General features: G+C 45.6%; 1 protein-coding gene across 3 annotated transcripts in view; it reads left to right on the plus strand.

The window, feature by feature from the left end:
* Positions 1-13,324, plus strand: part of CAMSAP3 (calmodulin regulated spectrin associated protein family member 3) — a 43,523-nt gene extending 30,199 nt beyond the window's left edge. For 2 of the 3 annotated variants that reach the window (XM_081321885.1, XM_081321887.1), the window contains exons 9-17: positions 947-1,023; positions 1,719-1,791; positions 3,463-5,182; positions 6,413-6,549; positions 6,811-7,037; positions 9,829-9,925; positions 10,068-10,186; positions 10,431-10,549; positions 12,336-13,324. In XM_081321885.1, coding sequence (XP_081178011.1) covers positions 947-1,023; positions 1,719-1,791; positions 3,463-5,182; positions 6,413-6,549; positions 6,811-7,037; positions 9,829-9,925; positions 10,068-10,186; positions 10,431-10,549; positions 12,336-12,644 — 2,878 coding nt within the window. In that variant the 3' untranslated portion in view covers positions 12,645-13,324. The remainder of the gene's footprint in view (positions 1-946; positions 1,024-1,718; positions 1,792-3,462; positions 5,183-6,412; positions 6,550-6,810; positions 7,038-9,828; positions 9,926-10,067; positions 10,187-10,430; positions 10,550-12,335) is intronic. The other variant, XM_081321886.1, reaches the window with a different exon arrangement.
* The last annotated feature ends 1,060 nt before the right edge of the window (positions 13,325-14,384 follow it).

Consider the following 14,384-nt stretch of genomic DNA (forward strand, 5'->3'; position numbering starts at 1 on the left):
AGGACTCCATGCACTACTGGTCCCTGATGATTCTCCTTTTGTAATATGTCCCAAGTACCTTTTGGGTTGTGTCTATTTCAGAGCCTGATTTTTTCACTTCAGACACAGCACTAATCCAGGGTTCCCAAACTTGACTTTCCTGCTGATAGTTCAATGCTTGCCCACAGGCCTTTTTAGATGCTAGAAGTCTCTTGAAGTAAACTTGGATCTGGAAGGAGTTATTCCTGCTATTAGGGTGGGGAGAACTCACTGTGTGTGTTACGGTGTCTTGGAAGCCTCCTCATGTTTCAAGCTGTAGAACCTGCTTTTGCTTCAGGGGGAAAAACTTGAGTCTGGGCTGTTCTGAAGTAAGAGCAGAGTGCTACTTGTTCTCACAAGATCTAACTCTTGATCAGGAGAGCCTCCTTGATATACCTGGATTGAGTTGCATGTTTAGAGGAAAGATTCTTGGCCAACAATGCAGTTCCCAAATTGCTTCAGGCTGTTAAATATTTTTTTTTGGAGGGACAGAGAAAACCTTTGATCTTATTTAGATCTCTGGCACAGCTCTCCTCTCATTTGCAAGTTATGGGAATGCCCGTAGGCAGCAAATTAGAATAACTTGTTTCCACAAGTCAATAAATATACATTCATTTTATCTACCCAATGAATGAACTGATTGACTCTTCACCTTATATAGACATATGTCATATTTGTGTATGCGTCTGTTTGTAGCAATTTTATGATTGTATAATTTCTTTCCGAGTTTTTTTCATCCCTCCTGCTTTCTTACCTTCTCCCATCCTAGGGGACAGAACTATTTTAGGGAGATTTGTTGCTTATGGATGCAAATCCTGGTTATTAGTCCTATAATATTCAGGCTGTAGTACTGTCTTTCTTGTGTGCAACAACCCGAAACATTATCCCTGTTTTGATCCAATCTTTGCTTTTTGCTCTTGTTTTGTAGTAGCTCCCCTGTGTTCAGTTTGCGCCACCCACTGCTGCCTGGAGGACAGTCACAGTCACCGCTCTGTGGCTCCTTAGGTAAGATCTGGCTCCGTCTTGCGCTACCAAGTAACTTTCACATAGATATAGAAAAAGAAAAGTTTTGTTGGAAGTACGTGCTTAAGCCACTCCTATGTGGCTTTTGGAAATCTAAACGGTTATCTTGATCTTGGCTTCCAGCATTTCAGGGTGGTTTTGAATGCTCAGTGCTGGGTAGCCCTCCAGTTTTTCTGGGCTGTGACTACACACGTCAGGGAAAATAGAGGCACATTTAATTTTGTTGGTTTAGTTGTGTGATAAGGATGTACTCCACCAGACGTTTTCAGTTATGTAAAGCAATTGTGGCTTACTCCTTTGCACACTTTCTCACTGAGTCCAGTGACACTTCTAAACCTACATGCTTAAGATTGTACTGTATGCAAATCGACAGCCTTGGATTTTAATGAAATTCTAACCTCAAAAAATAATAAGGTAGATTAAAATGATCAAAGATTGGCCAGTCTTAGCATAATTGTGAAAGATACTTCTGCTAAAGTAGAATATTGTTGCTGTTTCTCCATGTTGCTTGTTTCTCCTGATCTAATGTGGAAATAACTGCCGTCCCACTAATAACCCTCCTGAGGTGCTTGCCATTCTGTTTTAAAGCAGGCCTTGAATCCTGCTACTTGAGGAAACCACTGTGTGATCATTTTGGGTTTGTGCTTTGTTGTGACTTTCTGTCTTTATGCACGCAGGTTCTCTGCATCATTCCACATCCATGTCCCAAGTAGAAGGCTTTGGCAAATCATGGAGCAAGAAGCAGCTCAGGTGAGAGGGGTGGGGGAGGAGGAACCGTGGATCATTTGCTGACACTCCTGAAAAACTAGGAAGAGCTACCAGGAACCTTTTTCGGAAGAATGGAGAACTGCTGATTACGAAAGCCCTTGGGATTTTAGCAACTAGAACTTTGTATAATGGAGTGGCAAAAGTTAGGTGAGGCAAGGAGGGAAAGAATAAGAACAGTAAGGAAATTACTCAGAAACTAAGATGAAATGAGCTGGAATAATAGAAAGGAACTAAAAGGCTAAATTACTAAAATGGACACAATAATGTGGTTTTCTTAGCAACATATGGAAGTGGTTTTTCCATTTTGTAGTCTAGCCTAAAGTCTTGGCCTTCCCCGATGGTCTCCCTTCTGTATACTAAGTAGGAGTAATACCAAGGACATTAATTTGCCTTAAGTAAAATTGGAGCCAAAAGGCATAATTGAATAATTGGCAGTTAGTGGGGTATCTGTTTACATTTTTAAATAGTATTTTAACAGATGGTAATAGGTTAAGATTAATTTGGCTCAATCGCCAATAGAGTTTTCTGCAAATTGTAATTTTGAACATATTGGCCTTCTGACCCAGAATTCCCAGCTAGCATCTCTGTGATTATTCCGATCCATCTGGAAGTGCAGGGAACTTCAGGGAAGGTGCAGCAGTACATTTTGTCTGAGATGGAGCAGAAACCAGAAGTATTGTTCACATGGTAATTGTGTTGATTCAACCTCAACAACATTAAGATGTGTGGACTTCAACTCCCAGAATTTTCCAGCCAGCAATCCGCTAAGGTTGAGAAACTTTGTGGTAAATACTGAACATGTTCAGAAAACTAAATAATAATAATTCTTGGTTAGGCCACTGAAAGAGTAGAGGTGGCACAGACCATGCTGGCAAAGAATTAGGGACATCGAACTCCAAAATGGTTAGACATGAGTTTGAACAAAGGCAATCTAATTAATGTGGTTCTAATTGTTCCAATTGTAACAATAATTGCCTTTGTCGGTTTTTAAGAAACAAAAATGAGTTTTGTCTTTTATTAAGGTGGAAATAATGTAAATAATTTTTTTTAAAAAAAATCAGTATTGGTTTATAATTGTATCCCAATTTAATTATTAAAAAAATGGATTTCCTGTTTTCCCATTTTCAAAGTTGTACTTGGGATTGGTTTGTATCTCTTTAAACTTTCATCAACAGTTAAACAGTTCAGTTAATTAAAAATAATGCAAAGCAAGATGCCAAATAATTAAACGTGAAAAATATCTGCCTTCCACTGCTCAACGAAAGCTAAACAAAATATTCTGCATAACTTGTTCTGCTTTCTAGTTAAGAGAATAAACAAAACATTGGGTAGGACATTGAAATTTCTACCTGCATCTGATACCAGAGCACCTGACCACCACCACCTCATTTCTGTGGCTTTTTAAGCTCATTAAAAATCACTTCCAAGACTTCCAAGTGCTTCTCCTTAAGTCCAGGAACTTTAAAAATCTAAACTGGAATTCCCAGGAAGTGTGAAGAATAAGTAGATGTTTAGGTTAGAGTCATGTAGGATGTTGTAGCTGTAGGTTTGGATATAGAATTGTGAAAAAGAAGCTAGACGATGCTGGGGTAGAAGATGAAGTTGGGTTTTCTCAGCCAATTAATATTCTGTCCCTTTCCCTCTCTTTTTCAGCCACCCCTTGTCACAGGCAGTCTCGTTCAGCATCCCTTTTGGCCTGGACAGTGATGTGGATATTGTGATGGGGAACCCCGTGGGCATCCTTCGTTCTGTCAGTTCTGACAGCCTGGCACCGACCCTCTATTCCTCCTTGCCTCGCTCCACCCATCCATGGCCTACTGAGGCTGCTGAAGCCCCCAACGGATTAGTAATGCCGTCACTCCATGGGGCTGGACACAAAAATCAAGAAGGACCGACTCTAGAGAATGGCCTAAATGATGGCTACACTGACTTGCCCACCATTGAGGAAGCACTGCAGATCATCCACAGCAGTGAACGCCTGGTCCCCGAGGGAGCCCCAGACGGTTTTTATTTGCACTCACCAGAGCCTCCTAAAACTTCTACGTTGGAAAAGACTCCCCTGCCCACAGTTTACCGCTGCCATAACGGGCCCCCCAATGGTGCTGAACCTGCGCAAGAAGGTAGTCTGGACTCTGATGCTGAGGAGCCCCTGCGGCTTGCAGGAGGCCCAGACGATTCCACCTCGTGTGTGAGTTCCCTGAGTTCACAGCCAGAGAGCACTGCCTCCTCCGCCTCTGGTGTGCGCATGACCAGCTTTGCAGAACGCAAGAAGAAACTGGCAGCTACCGATAGCAAGTCCAGCGGGATCAGCTCTGAAGGCTCAGAGGCTGGTCAGGTGCCGTCAGAAGAAAGCCCTGCCCAAAGCCCTGCCCTTAGCTCAGAAATGAGCCAGTTGAGTGCCCGGTTGGAGGAGAAGCGCCGGGCCATTGAGGCTCAGAAGAAACGCATAGAGGCTATATTTACCCGGCACCGTCAGCGCTTGGGCAAGAGTGCCTTCCTACAACTACAGAAGGTTCCTGATTCTCAGTCTGAGGACAGCCGACTTGCCCTGGAGGAGCGGCTTGCTCAGCTAGAGGCCGAGGAAGAAGCTGGAAGCCCACGTACCCGTCTGGATAGTAAACAGGTTACTTTCTCTCCTGATATCACCAAAGGCGGAGCGGTTGATGAAAACCTCGGTGATTACAACCGGGCAGTGGCCAAACTGAACACGGCTTTGAGCTCACTGCAGATGGACATGCAGCGCCTGAGTGAGCAACAGCAACGCCTCATGCAGGAGAAGAAGCCTAGCGCACAGGCCTGGGTGATCCCAGCCCCGAGGACTGGCCGCGAGGGAGCTCCTCCTCGCTCTTCACTGGAACTGTCCTCCCCTTCTCCTTCCCCTTCCCGCAAATCTCGCTCACCCCAGCCCACACCCAAGAAGTCCCCAGCCCCTGTGCCTCCCAAGAGTCCCAAGCACACCCGGCCAGTTGAGCTAAAGTTGCCGCCCCTCACACGAGTCCTGACACCGCCTCACAACGTGGACAACCTTCCACACCTCCGCAGATTCTCCCCGAGCCAGGTTCCTATGCAGACCCGTTCCTCCCTCCATTTTGCTGAGGAGGAGGAGAAGCTGCCTGTGCCAGAGGTGGAAGCCCAGAATAATCTGCGGCCGGTGGCCTCTGTTCCTCCACAAGGAGGCAATGCTCGTGTTTCAGGCGATGGCACCAGTGATGTCTCCTCACCCAGTGATCGACATAGTAGCCTGGTTGAAATCCCTCTGTCTAGCTTAAAAGGAGAGGATGATGAAGACATGGATGGGGATGACTCCCTGGAAGAATCAATTGCTGAGACTTTTGATTCTGAGCCCCGTACAGGTCTGGGCTTCTTTTTTAAGGTGAGGATTTAATTCTTGGCTACTAACAATATTCTTAACTACCTGACAGAGCTTTCTGCTCTCTTAAAGACCTTCTGGGGGAAGGGAAGGAGGTTGGCTTGGGCTTTGGATGATCTGTAGACCAGGGAACATTTCTTTTCAATGCTAGTTGGGTAAAACATAATAGAAGCAGGAGGAATATCAGATTCTGTCAAGCAGGAAGTGTGTCCCAAAGTGCCGCAAGCTTTTTAGGAACTTGCAGATGGGGATTGTCAGCAAAGGATTTAAACTGTGTGTGTGAATACGTGCAAGCAACTCCTGTTTGAGAAACATAAGGCATAAGAAAAATATTTTCAGAGAATTTTTTTCTATCTTGCCTAAATCACAGCAGCAGCAACTTCTCTAGCAATCACTGCGCTTTTCTGTGGCCTCTAGAATTGAAACTACTTGCACACCTCGTGTTATGAATGCTGGAGAGTGAAGATCCTGAAGTGCAGGCCATGTGTGCACTAACCTTCGTTGCAACTAAAACCTGTTTTAATGACTTCTATTTGCACGACCCCTTTCAAAACTTGATAGTAAGCCTGCGGCCCCTGGCATAACCGCACTGTAGCACTTGGTCTCATCGGTTTAAAATATGATTTGGTTGAAGTCTGCTACAGACAGAAACGGGCATGAGTAGCCTGAATAGAAGCGTGCAAGCCCTCCAAGATGAGTGGGAAATGAGTCTCTAATCTGAAGCCAAAACTGATGCTGATGCATTAGGACAGTGATGGCGAACCTAACCCTAACCCTAACCCTAACCTTTTAGCGACCGAGTGCCCAAACTGCAACCCAAAACCCACTTCTGTATTGTCGGGTGCTGGGCGGGTGTGGGCCATTGGGTGGGTGTGGCTGTGGTGGCCGCCCTGAGTCTTCGGAGAAGGGCGGGATATAAATGGAATTAAAATAAATAAATAAAAAAATAACGGCAGACTGGGTGGGACTAAAAAGTTCAATCAATTGATTCCAACTTTGTGAGATCTTTTTTTTCCCGTGAGAAGTTGAAATTGATTGAACTTTTTTTTTTTTTTTGCACATGGTGGTGGAGGCCTAAAGTGAAAAGGTTTTACAAAACCCAGCTGAAGACCTAGGACTGGGGCGATGGCGCGCATGCCCACATAGAGGGCTCTGCGTGCCACTGGTGGCACGCGTGCCTAGGTTCGCCACCACAGCATTACGGTTACTCAGCTGACATGTTTTTTCATACAGGATGAGGATAAAGCTGAAGAGGAAATGGCACAGAAGCGTGCCAGTTTTTTAGAGAGACAGCAGCGGCGCAGTGAAGAGGCGCGGCGCCGAAAACAGTGGCAGGAGGCAGAGAAGGAACAGAAGAAAGAGGAAGCCAGGTAAGATGGGATGAGCTGTCATATTGTTAGGCCTATATTCGCCACTTGGCCTAGTGGCATGGGAGCTGCTTTGATGTAAGGAGGCATCACCTGTCATATGCATGTGACTATTAGAACCAAGCCAAAGGTGCCAATTTACACCTATCTTCTACCTGGCCAATTACTGCAGGGTGGGAGAGAATCATGCAATTGGACAATTAGATGGATTTCCATTTGATCAACATCCCCTATGGAATTCTGATTCCTTTTTTCCCCCCCCAGACCTCAGACTGATGAGCGGGCCCGAGTAGAGGAAGAAGTTGGGCCAAGGCGTGGCGACTTCACGCGCCAAGAGTACCTGAGGCGTCATCAACTCAAATTGATGGAAGATCTAGATAAAGTGCTGCGTCAGAAGCCCACAACCGTTCGTGCCCTGAAGAAGGGACGGCCCAAAACTGTCTTCTGCGATGATTCTGCCCTTGCCCGCAGCCCTGTCAAAGGACTCCTGGGTAAGAGTTATGACAGGAGGGAGGGAGGAAAGGGAAAATAGTCCAGTTCAAGCAAGACAGGAAAAAGTCTGTAGGAGGCCATGGTTTTTCCAGAGAATTGAGACTGAAGAGTCTTCTGGACCAGAGGCCCCCAACCTTTTGGGCACCAGGGACCGGTTACATGGAGAGAGGCTTTTCCATGGACCGGAAGGGGCCTGGTTTTGTGTACTGCCTGCATCCCACAGGTGGGGTTTGGCTTGTTTGTGCAGCCCGGTTGCTGGCATGCCGCGGCCCAGTACTGGTCCACAGACTGGGAGTTGGGGACACCTGCTCTGGACTGTGAGGAAGGGATTTCAAACGCTGTGATTATGTTGCTCTATCATGATGTCATCATCTACTTGCATGCCTATCCTTTAGTCCCCAGGATGATTATGAATTATTAAAGGTGGAGGAAGTCTTAGTTGGTTCTCCCTTTGCCCAAGCTGGCTAGGTTAATCTCTTGTGTGGCTTTAGGGATTTCCAGACGATTATTGCTGGTTAAGGTTCAGGCCAAAATCCTTAGAATAAGTACAGTTCTGTATTTCATTACTTTTTATTGATACCTGATCTTATTGGGTACATTCTGGGCTTTCTTTAACTGTGGCATAGATATTTATTATTTATTTATTTATTGATGGGATTTATATCCCGCCCTATCTCCCGAAGGACTCAGGGCGGCTAACAACAAAACATATAATAAGTACAAATCAAGATAAAAATAAAATTGAGAACATCTGTGTAATAAATTAAAATTAGAGAATTTAAAAAATAAATTAAAAATTCTAAATATAAATTAATTAAAATGCCTGTCAGTCCAGGTCAGCCTGGTGGAACAGGAGTGTTTTGAGGCCGCAGCGAAAGGATTGGAGGTTTTGGGCCATCCGAAGCTCAGGGGGGAGCTGATTCCATAGGGCTGGCGCTCCCACAGAGAAGGCCCTCCCCCTGGGGGTCGCCAACCGACATTGTCTAGCCGACGGTACCCTGAGGAGGCCTTCTCTGTGTGAGCGTACTGGACGATGGGAATTTGTTCCCGGCAGCAGATGGTCCTGCAAGTATCCCGGACCTAAGCCATGTAGGGCTTTAAAGGTAAGTACCAGCACCTTAAATCTCACCCGGAGGGCAACTGGTAGCCAATGCAGCTCACGCAGGAGGGGTGTAATATGGGAGTATCGGGGAGCTCCCATCACAACCCGTGCAGCTGCATTCTGCACCAGCTGAAGCCTCCAGGTGGTCTTCAAGGGCAGCCCCATGTAGAGAGCATTACAGTAATCAATACGGGAGGTAACGAGTGCGTGGGTGACTGTACGTAGGGCATCTTGGTCCAAAAAGGGGCGCAATTGGTATATAAGACGAATCTGTGCAAATGCCCCCCTAGCCACGGCTCCAATATGATCTTCAAAACTGAGTCGTGAATCTAGGAGGACGCCCAGATTGCGTGCTCTATCAATGGGAGGTAACATCTCTGCTCCTATAGTCAGAGATGGAACCTCTTGGACTAAACAAGATGACGGTATGTACAGCCACTCAGTCTTGGCCGGGTTGAGTCGAAGCCTGTTTTCTCCCATCCAAATCTGTACCGCTTCCAGGTAACGGGACATCACATCGAGGGCATCACTGGGTTGGTTCGGGGTGGAGATGAATAGCTGGGTATCATCAGCATATTGATGATATTTCACCCCGAAGCTACGGATGATCTCTCCCAGCGGCTTCATATAGATGTTGAACAGGAGGGGCGAGAGCACCGAACCCTGAGGCACTCCACAATTAAGAGGCCTAGGGCTTGACCTCTGCCCTCCTGCCAACACCGTCTGCGAACGGTCCGAGAGGTAGGAGGAGAACCACCACAGAACGGTGCCTCCCACTCCCAGCCCCTCAAGACGATGCAGTAAGATACCATGGTCGATGGTATCAAAAGCCGCTGATAGATCTAATAGGACCAGGACAGAGGAATAACCTCTATCTCGGGCCCGCCAGAGATCATTCACCAGTGCGACCAATGCCGTCTCCATGCTGTGCCCAGATAGCTGGTAGTCTTAGAGTGGTGGGGATTAATATAATTTCTAAACATAGATTGTCAGACAATTTTCAACATTTGCATCAACACTCTGGAAAAATAGTTTGGGAAAGGAAAGTGGGTTTTTATCAGTTTGATAATACTTAGCTCCATTCTCTGTTCTAGAATCAGGTCTTGCCTTTATGGTATCAGCTACAGTAGTATCTTTGTTTCTAAATGCAGTGCTGGTTATCATTTTAAAATTCTTGGTGACTTATCAGAGTGCTTGTGGAATTTTCTGATAGGTGATATTGTGTCATCCATTACAATGAGATTTGTACAGTGGTGGGATTCAGCCAGTTCGCACCACTTCGGCAGAACTGGTAGCTAACTTTTTGTTGCCCAGGCCCAGAATGGACTTCCAGAAGTGGCATCCACACAGAGAACGAGTTGTACACATATTTGAATCCCACCACTGGATTTATACGTAGGTCTGCCATCATCGCAACACACAAATGATTTTTTTTAAAAAGACGTTACAAAGGAGTCAGTTGAGCTCTGCTGACAATGGAGGGTATTTCTCCTTTAAAGCATTCATTTGATTCTTTAGTTGCTTAATTGGATGTGATGGTTAATTTTGATTTAGTATCATTGATATTTTTTTTCTAGTAACAAAAATCAAGGTCTGCTGAACTCTCAAAATAAATGAATGAGCTTCTTTCTTAGCATTATAAATGAAAGGCTACTATGCCAGCTCCTATTGGTATCCATTTTTCTTAGGCTCCAAACTCAGCAAAGTATACTCTCAGTCAACTCTGTCTCTTTCGACGGTGGCCAATGATCCGGGCAACTCCCTCTTCACCAAGAGAGCTTCGCGGTGAGTAGGCATTGCTTCTCTATATCGCTGGCAGGTGGGTGAGGAAGGTTTAGATCTGGATCCATATCCAAGAAAATGCATTTGTGTAAAAATGATTGCAGTTCTTTTAAATCCAAGATTAAATTATTTATCTGTTCCCCAGAGCTGCATCACCTTCTGGGCCAATGTCTCCCAGTCGGTTGCTGCCAAATCAGAACCGGGAACGTGACTGGGAAAATGCATCGACTGCCTCCTCACCAGCTTCCATTCCAGAATATACTGGTAAACCTTATTGTTATTCCACAGATCATAGCTTTGCTCTCCTGGCGTGGTAGAGGGTGATTGGCTAGACCCCACATTTCTAAAGTGCCCCTTATTGAAGTGGCCTTGGCTATGTGTAAGACCATTCTAGTTCCATCTTCTTTCACTGCGAAGTGTTTATGAATGCCTCTATTTTGGTCTGCTTTCTTTCAGACGGGGAGAAATATAACCTACTTTCTATGCTAACCTCATTGTATTTCTGCAGGCCCCAAGCTGTACAAGGAGCCCAGTGCCAAGTCCAATAAATACATCATCCATAATGCATTGTCGCACTGCTGTCTCGCTGGCAAGGTCAATGAACCCCAGAAAATCCGTATCTTGGAGGTAAGTTGAGACCCGGTGAATATGAACCATGGAAAAGATGCAGTCCTTTTTTGCAACGGGCACAGCATGCAGATGTTGGTATCAAATCTAAGTAATTGCCTTAAAAAATTGGCACAATTGTGTCTGCAGCTCTGCATCAATAGCTTTGGAGCTACAGGCAGTCCTCAGTTAATAACCACTCATTCAGCAACTGCTTAGCACAGCACTGAACATCTGGTCCTCAAAGTTCTGGCCATTTCAGCACCTCCATGGTCTTGTGATCCCAATCTGGACACTTGGCAACCGGCTTGCACTTATGACAGCTGCAGTGTCCCGTGATCACACGATCGCTGTTTGTAACCTCCTCTGCCAACTTCCCACAAGCAAAATAAATGGGAAAGCTGGCAGGGAAGGTCACAAGTTGCTCTGAAGTTACCCACTTTGCAGCAGCTATCACAAACCTCACTGAGGCATGCCAGTTCCTTGTGTACCCTCCTCGGCCTGGAAGCAGCCATCACAAGCTTTACTTGTACTTGCGCCTCACTGGTCCCTCACACACCCTCCACTGCTCAAGAGCAGCCGTGTGTTACACACTAGCCCTTCCCTCACCTGGCAACAACCGCTTACCTGCCTGTCAGCCTGCTTCCAAACGTCCTTGTAATTTCCTGCTGGCTCACCCATTGACTTGGATATTGGAAGCTACGAGGGGGTTGTGAAGAGGTCCTTGCTTAACAACTGGTGAACCTCACTTAATAATGGCAATGGAAGCTGCTGGCGATGCAGATACATATCATGCGTTATGACCGCATCACTTAGCTACTGAAATTCTGGTCCCCATTAACTGGGGACTACCTGTAAGTATAAGGGACGTGGTGGCTCAGTGGGTTAGGACGCTGAGCTTGTCGATCGGAAGGTCGGCAGTTTGGCGGGTCGAATCCCGAGTGCCGCGTAACAGAGTGAGCGCCTGTTACTCGTCCCAGCTTCTGCCAACCTAGCAGTTCGAAAGCACGTAAAAATGCAAGTAGAAAAATAGGGACCACTCCGGTGGGAAGGTAACAGCGTTCCGTGCGCCCTTGGCGTCTAGTCATGCCGGCCACATGACCACGGAGACGTCCTCGGACAAGCACTGGCTCTTCGGCTTTGAAACGGAGATGAGCACCGGCCCCTAGAGTCGGAAACGACTAGCACGCATGTGCGGGGGAACCTTTACCTTTTTACCTGTAAGTATATTTGCATTGGCTTAATTTAGTAGGCTGGATGCTTCCTCTACATAAACAGATTTTCCTTCTGATGTCCTTAAGTATATGAACTGTTGACACGTACTATCATGGCATGGGTAGGCAACTTGATCTCTTAGAGATTTTGGACTACACTTCCCATACTCTCTGGCTATTGATCGTGCTGACAGTATGAAACCTCTGAAGAGCCCCAAGATTTAAGGTTTACTGCAGTTACAGAATAAACAGAAAGCTCCAGCTGCATTCTTTAGTCGTGATGAAAGGGAGAAGCACGAGCAACTCAAATCGTTAAGAAATGTAAATAGCTAAGCTTTACTGTGGAAAAGTTGTGGAGTCATTTTAATGGGTGCAAGATGTCGATAACTATAAAACAAGGTCAGTCTTTCCTCTTCGTGGGAAGAAGAAAATAATAGGGCACTTAGTATTGCTCTCCTAATTTGTTTTGATGAGCATCTATAACTTAGAATTCTGGTTCTTCTGGTTCTTCGGTAGTTTAGGAATTGTTTTTGTGTTTTACACTCTGCCCTTATCTAATCTTTGATGACATGTTTCTTTTCTCTCAATCTTAGGAAATCGAAAAGAGCAAAGCAAATCACTTCCTCATTCTCTTCCGTGATTCAAGTTGCCAGTTCCGGGCGCTCTACACCTTGTCTGGAGAAACGGATGAATTGACGCGTTTAGCAGGCTACGGGCCCCGCACCATTACCTTGCCCATGATTGAAGGCATCTACAAGTATAGCTCTGATCGCAAGCGTTTCACTCAGATTCCCAGTAAGACCATGTCCATGAGCGTGGACGCCTTCACTATCCAGGGCCATCTCTGGCAGACCAAGAAGCCAGGCACCCCCAAGAAGCCAAGCACACCAAAAGAGCTGTGACCTGAAGAATGTGGAGTCATTCCTACTCTCTGCCTAGACTTAGACCCACGACATCAAACAGCTGGCCTTCTGCGTTGGATGGCTTGAGTCGACGAGGCTGTTAGGCGTGGATCTGAGACCGAGTCCTGGGCCAGCACTCTCTCTGGCTGGATCAGAGTTACCTGGGAAATTCTTCTGGTGCCTGCTTTGAAGATGAGACTACTGTTGGCCGCTTTGGCTTGTGGGACAGGATGGTGTTGGAAGGCCAGGTTCTGGTCCCGTAAGCTAAAGTCTCCAGAGTTGCCATAGTAATACTGCCCTAAATAAGGGTTTGCTTCTTGCCTCTAACCACTACCTGAATGTTAATGCGCGGCCAGAAGGGTGGGTCTATTTTTCAGACTCCTGCTTGCCTGGAAGATTCTATGTTGGTTTTTTTCATTTCTTGGGTCTCCCTGTTTATACTTATACATACTATACATACATACACACACACACACACATATATATATATGTATATATATATGAGCTATTTAATGATTTTTCAATTATTTGTATATAAAAAAGAACAAATTTGGAACAGTGGGTAGGGTGAATTTGTATATGAAGTTGGCATGGGGGAGGTAGTGCAGAGCAAGGTGTGTATGTATGTATGTTCCTTCCTTCCTTTCTCCATTGAACACCTCCCTTTTGTCTACTCCCTTATTTACAAGGGCTATTGGGTGTACAGCTGAGAAGGAGCTGTTAACAGGATCTCTTTTTCAGCAGCTGCTATCGTTGACATGTTGAGAAGCTGGTGGCTGCTACAGTCACAGAGCAGGTCTCTGTGTACCCCGAGTTGAACTGCCAAAACAGACTCCAACCACTTTAGGGAGGAGTGTGGTCCATCTTTCTTTCTCTCTCCTGCCTCCTTTCTTTCTCCAGACCCTGTTTACCTGCTTCCAAGGCTATAGGCTGGGTATGCAGCACTCCAAAGAGATACGGGGAGCCTGGGCACAGAAATGGAAGTAGCCCTTGATTGTGTGAGCCTCATTTGCCATCCAACCTTTATGCCTCTGGATAGAACTTGCTTGCAAAGCAGAGTAGGGGAAGATGTGAGGGAACCAGTCTTAATTCAGCTTGGATACTTCACTCTGATTCTGTCTTGTTCAACCTTATTCCGGTCTCTTGTGGCTGACTGTCATGTAGGCGTCTGGGGGTATAGCGTAGGGCTGAGTTGATGTAAAAAGTGGGTTGGGATTTTTGTCCTTCCCACTTAATAAAGTAACTTAAATGAGCTCTTTACTGGTCATTACTCAGTGAATGTTTGAATCTTGAAGCCTGTACCACCGATATGCAGGCGAGGCATCTTTGCTTCTGTGCAAGTCTAGTGGATTCTGAAAGTAGAAAACTGAATGCCTCAGAGTTCTAAAAGGTGCTCATTCACCCCTACTTTCCATAATATATGGCAGAATATTTTAGAATGAATACTGCCCCTTGATTATTTAAAGTAAAAAAAAAATGCAGGCATACAGGGGAGGCTGCTGAAGTCTACACAAGTGGAGAAGAAAAATGCAGATGTCTGTGTACAACAAAGAGTGAACTCAAGATGGGATTAGCTCCTATGTCATACATCTTAAAAATATCCCTGCCAGAGCTTCTTAGTGGAACTGAAAGTTATTCCGTGCTCTATGGACCTATCCACTTTTTCCTACTTGTTCAAATACATTGAAGCTGTAAGGTGAACATACCCTTCAATTTTCTAAAGGTCGAAGCTAATATGTA

Source organism: Vipera berus (genome assembly GCF_964194415.1).
Source record: "Vipera berus genome assembly, chromosome: 2".
NCBI lineage: Eukaryota > Metazoa > Chordata > Lepidosauria > Squamata > Viperidae > Vipera > Vipera berus.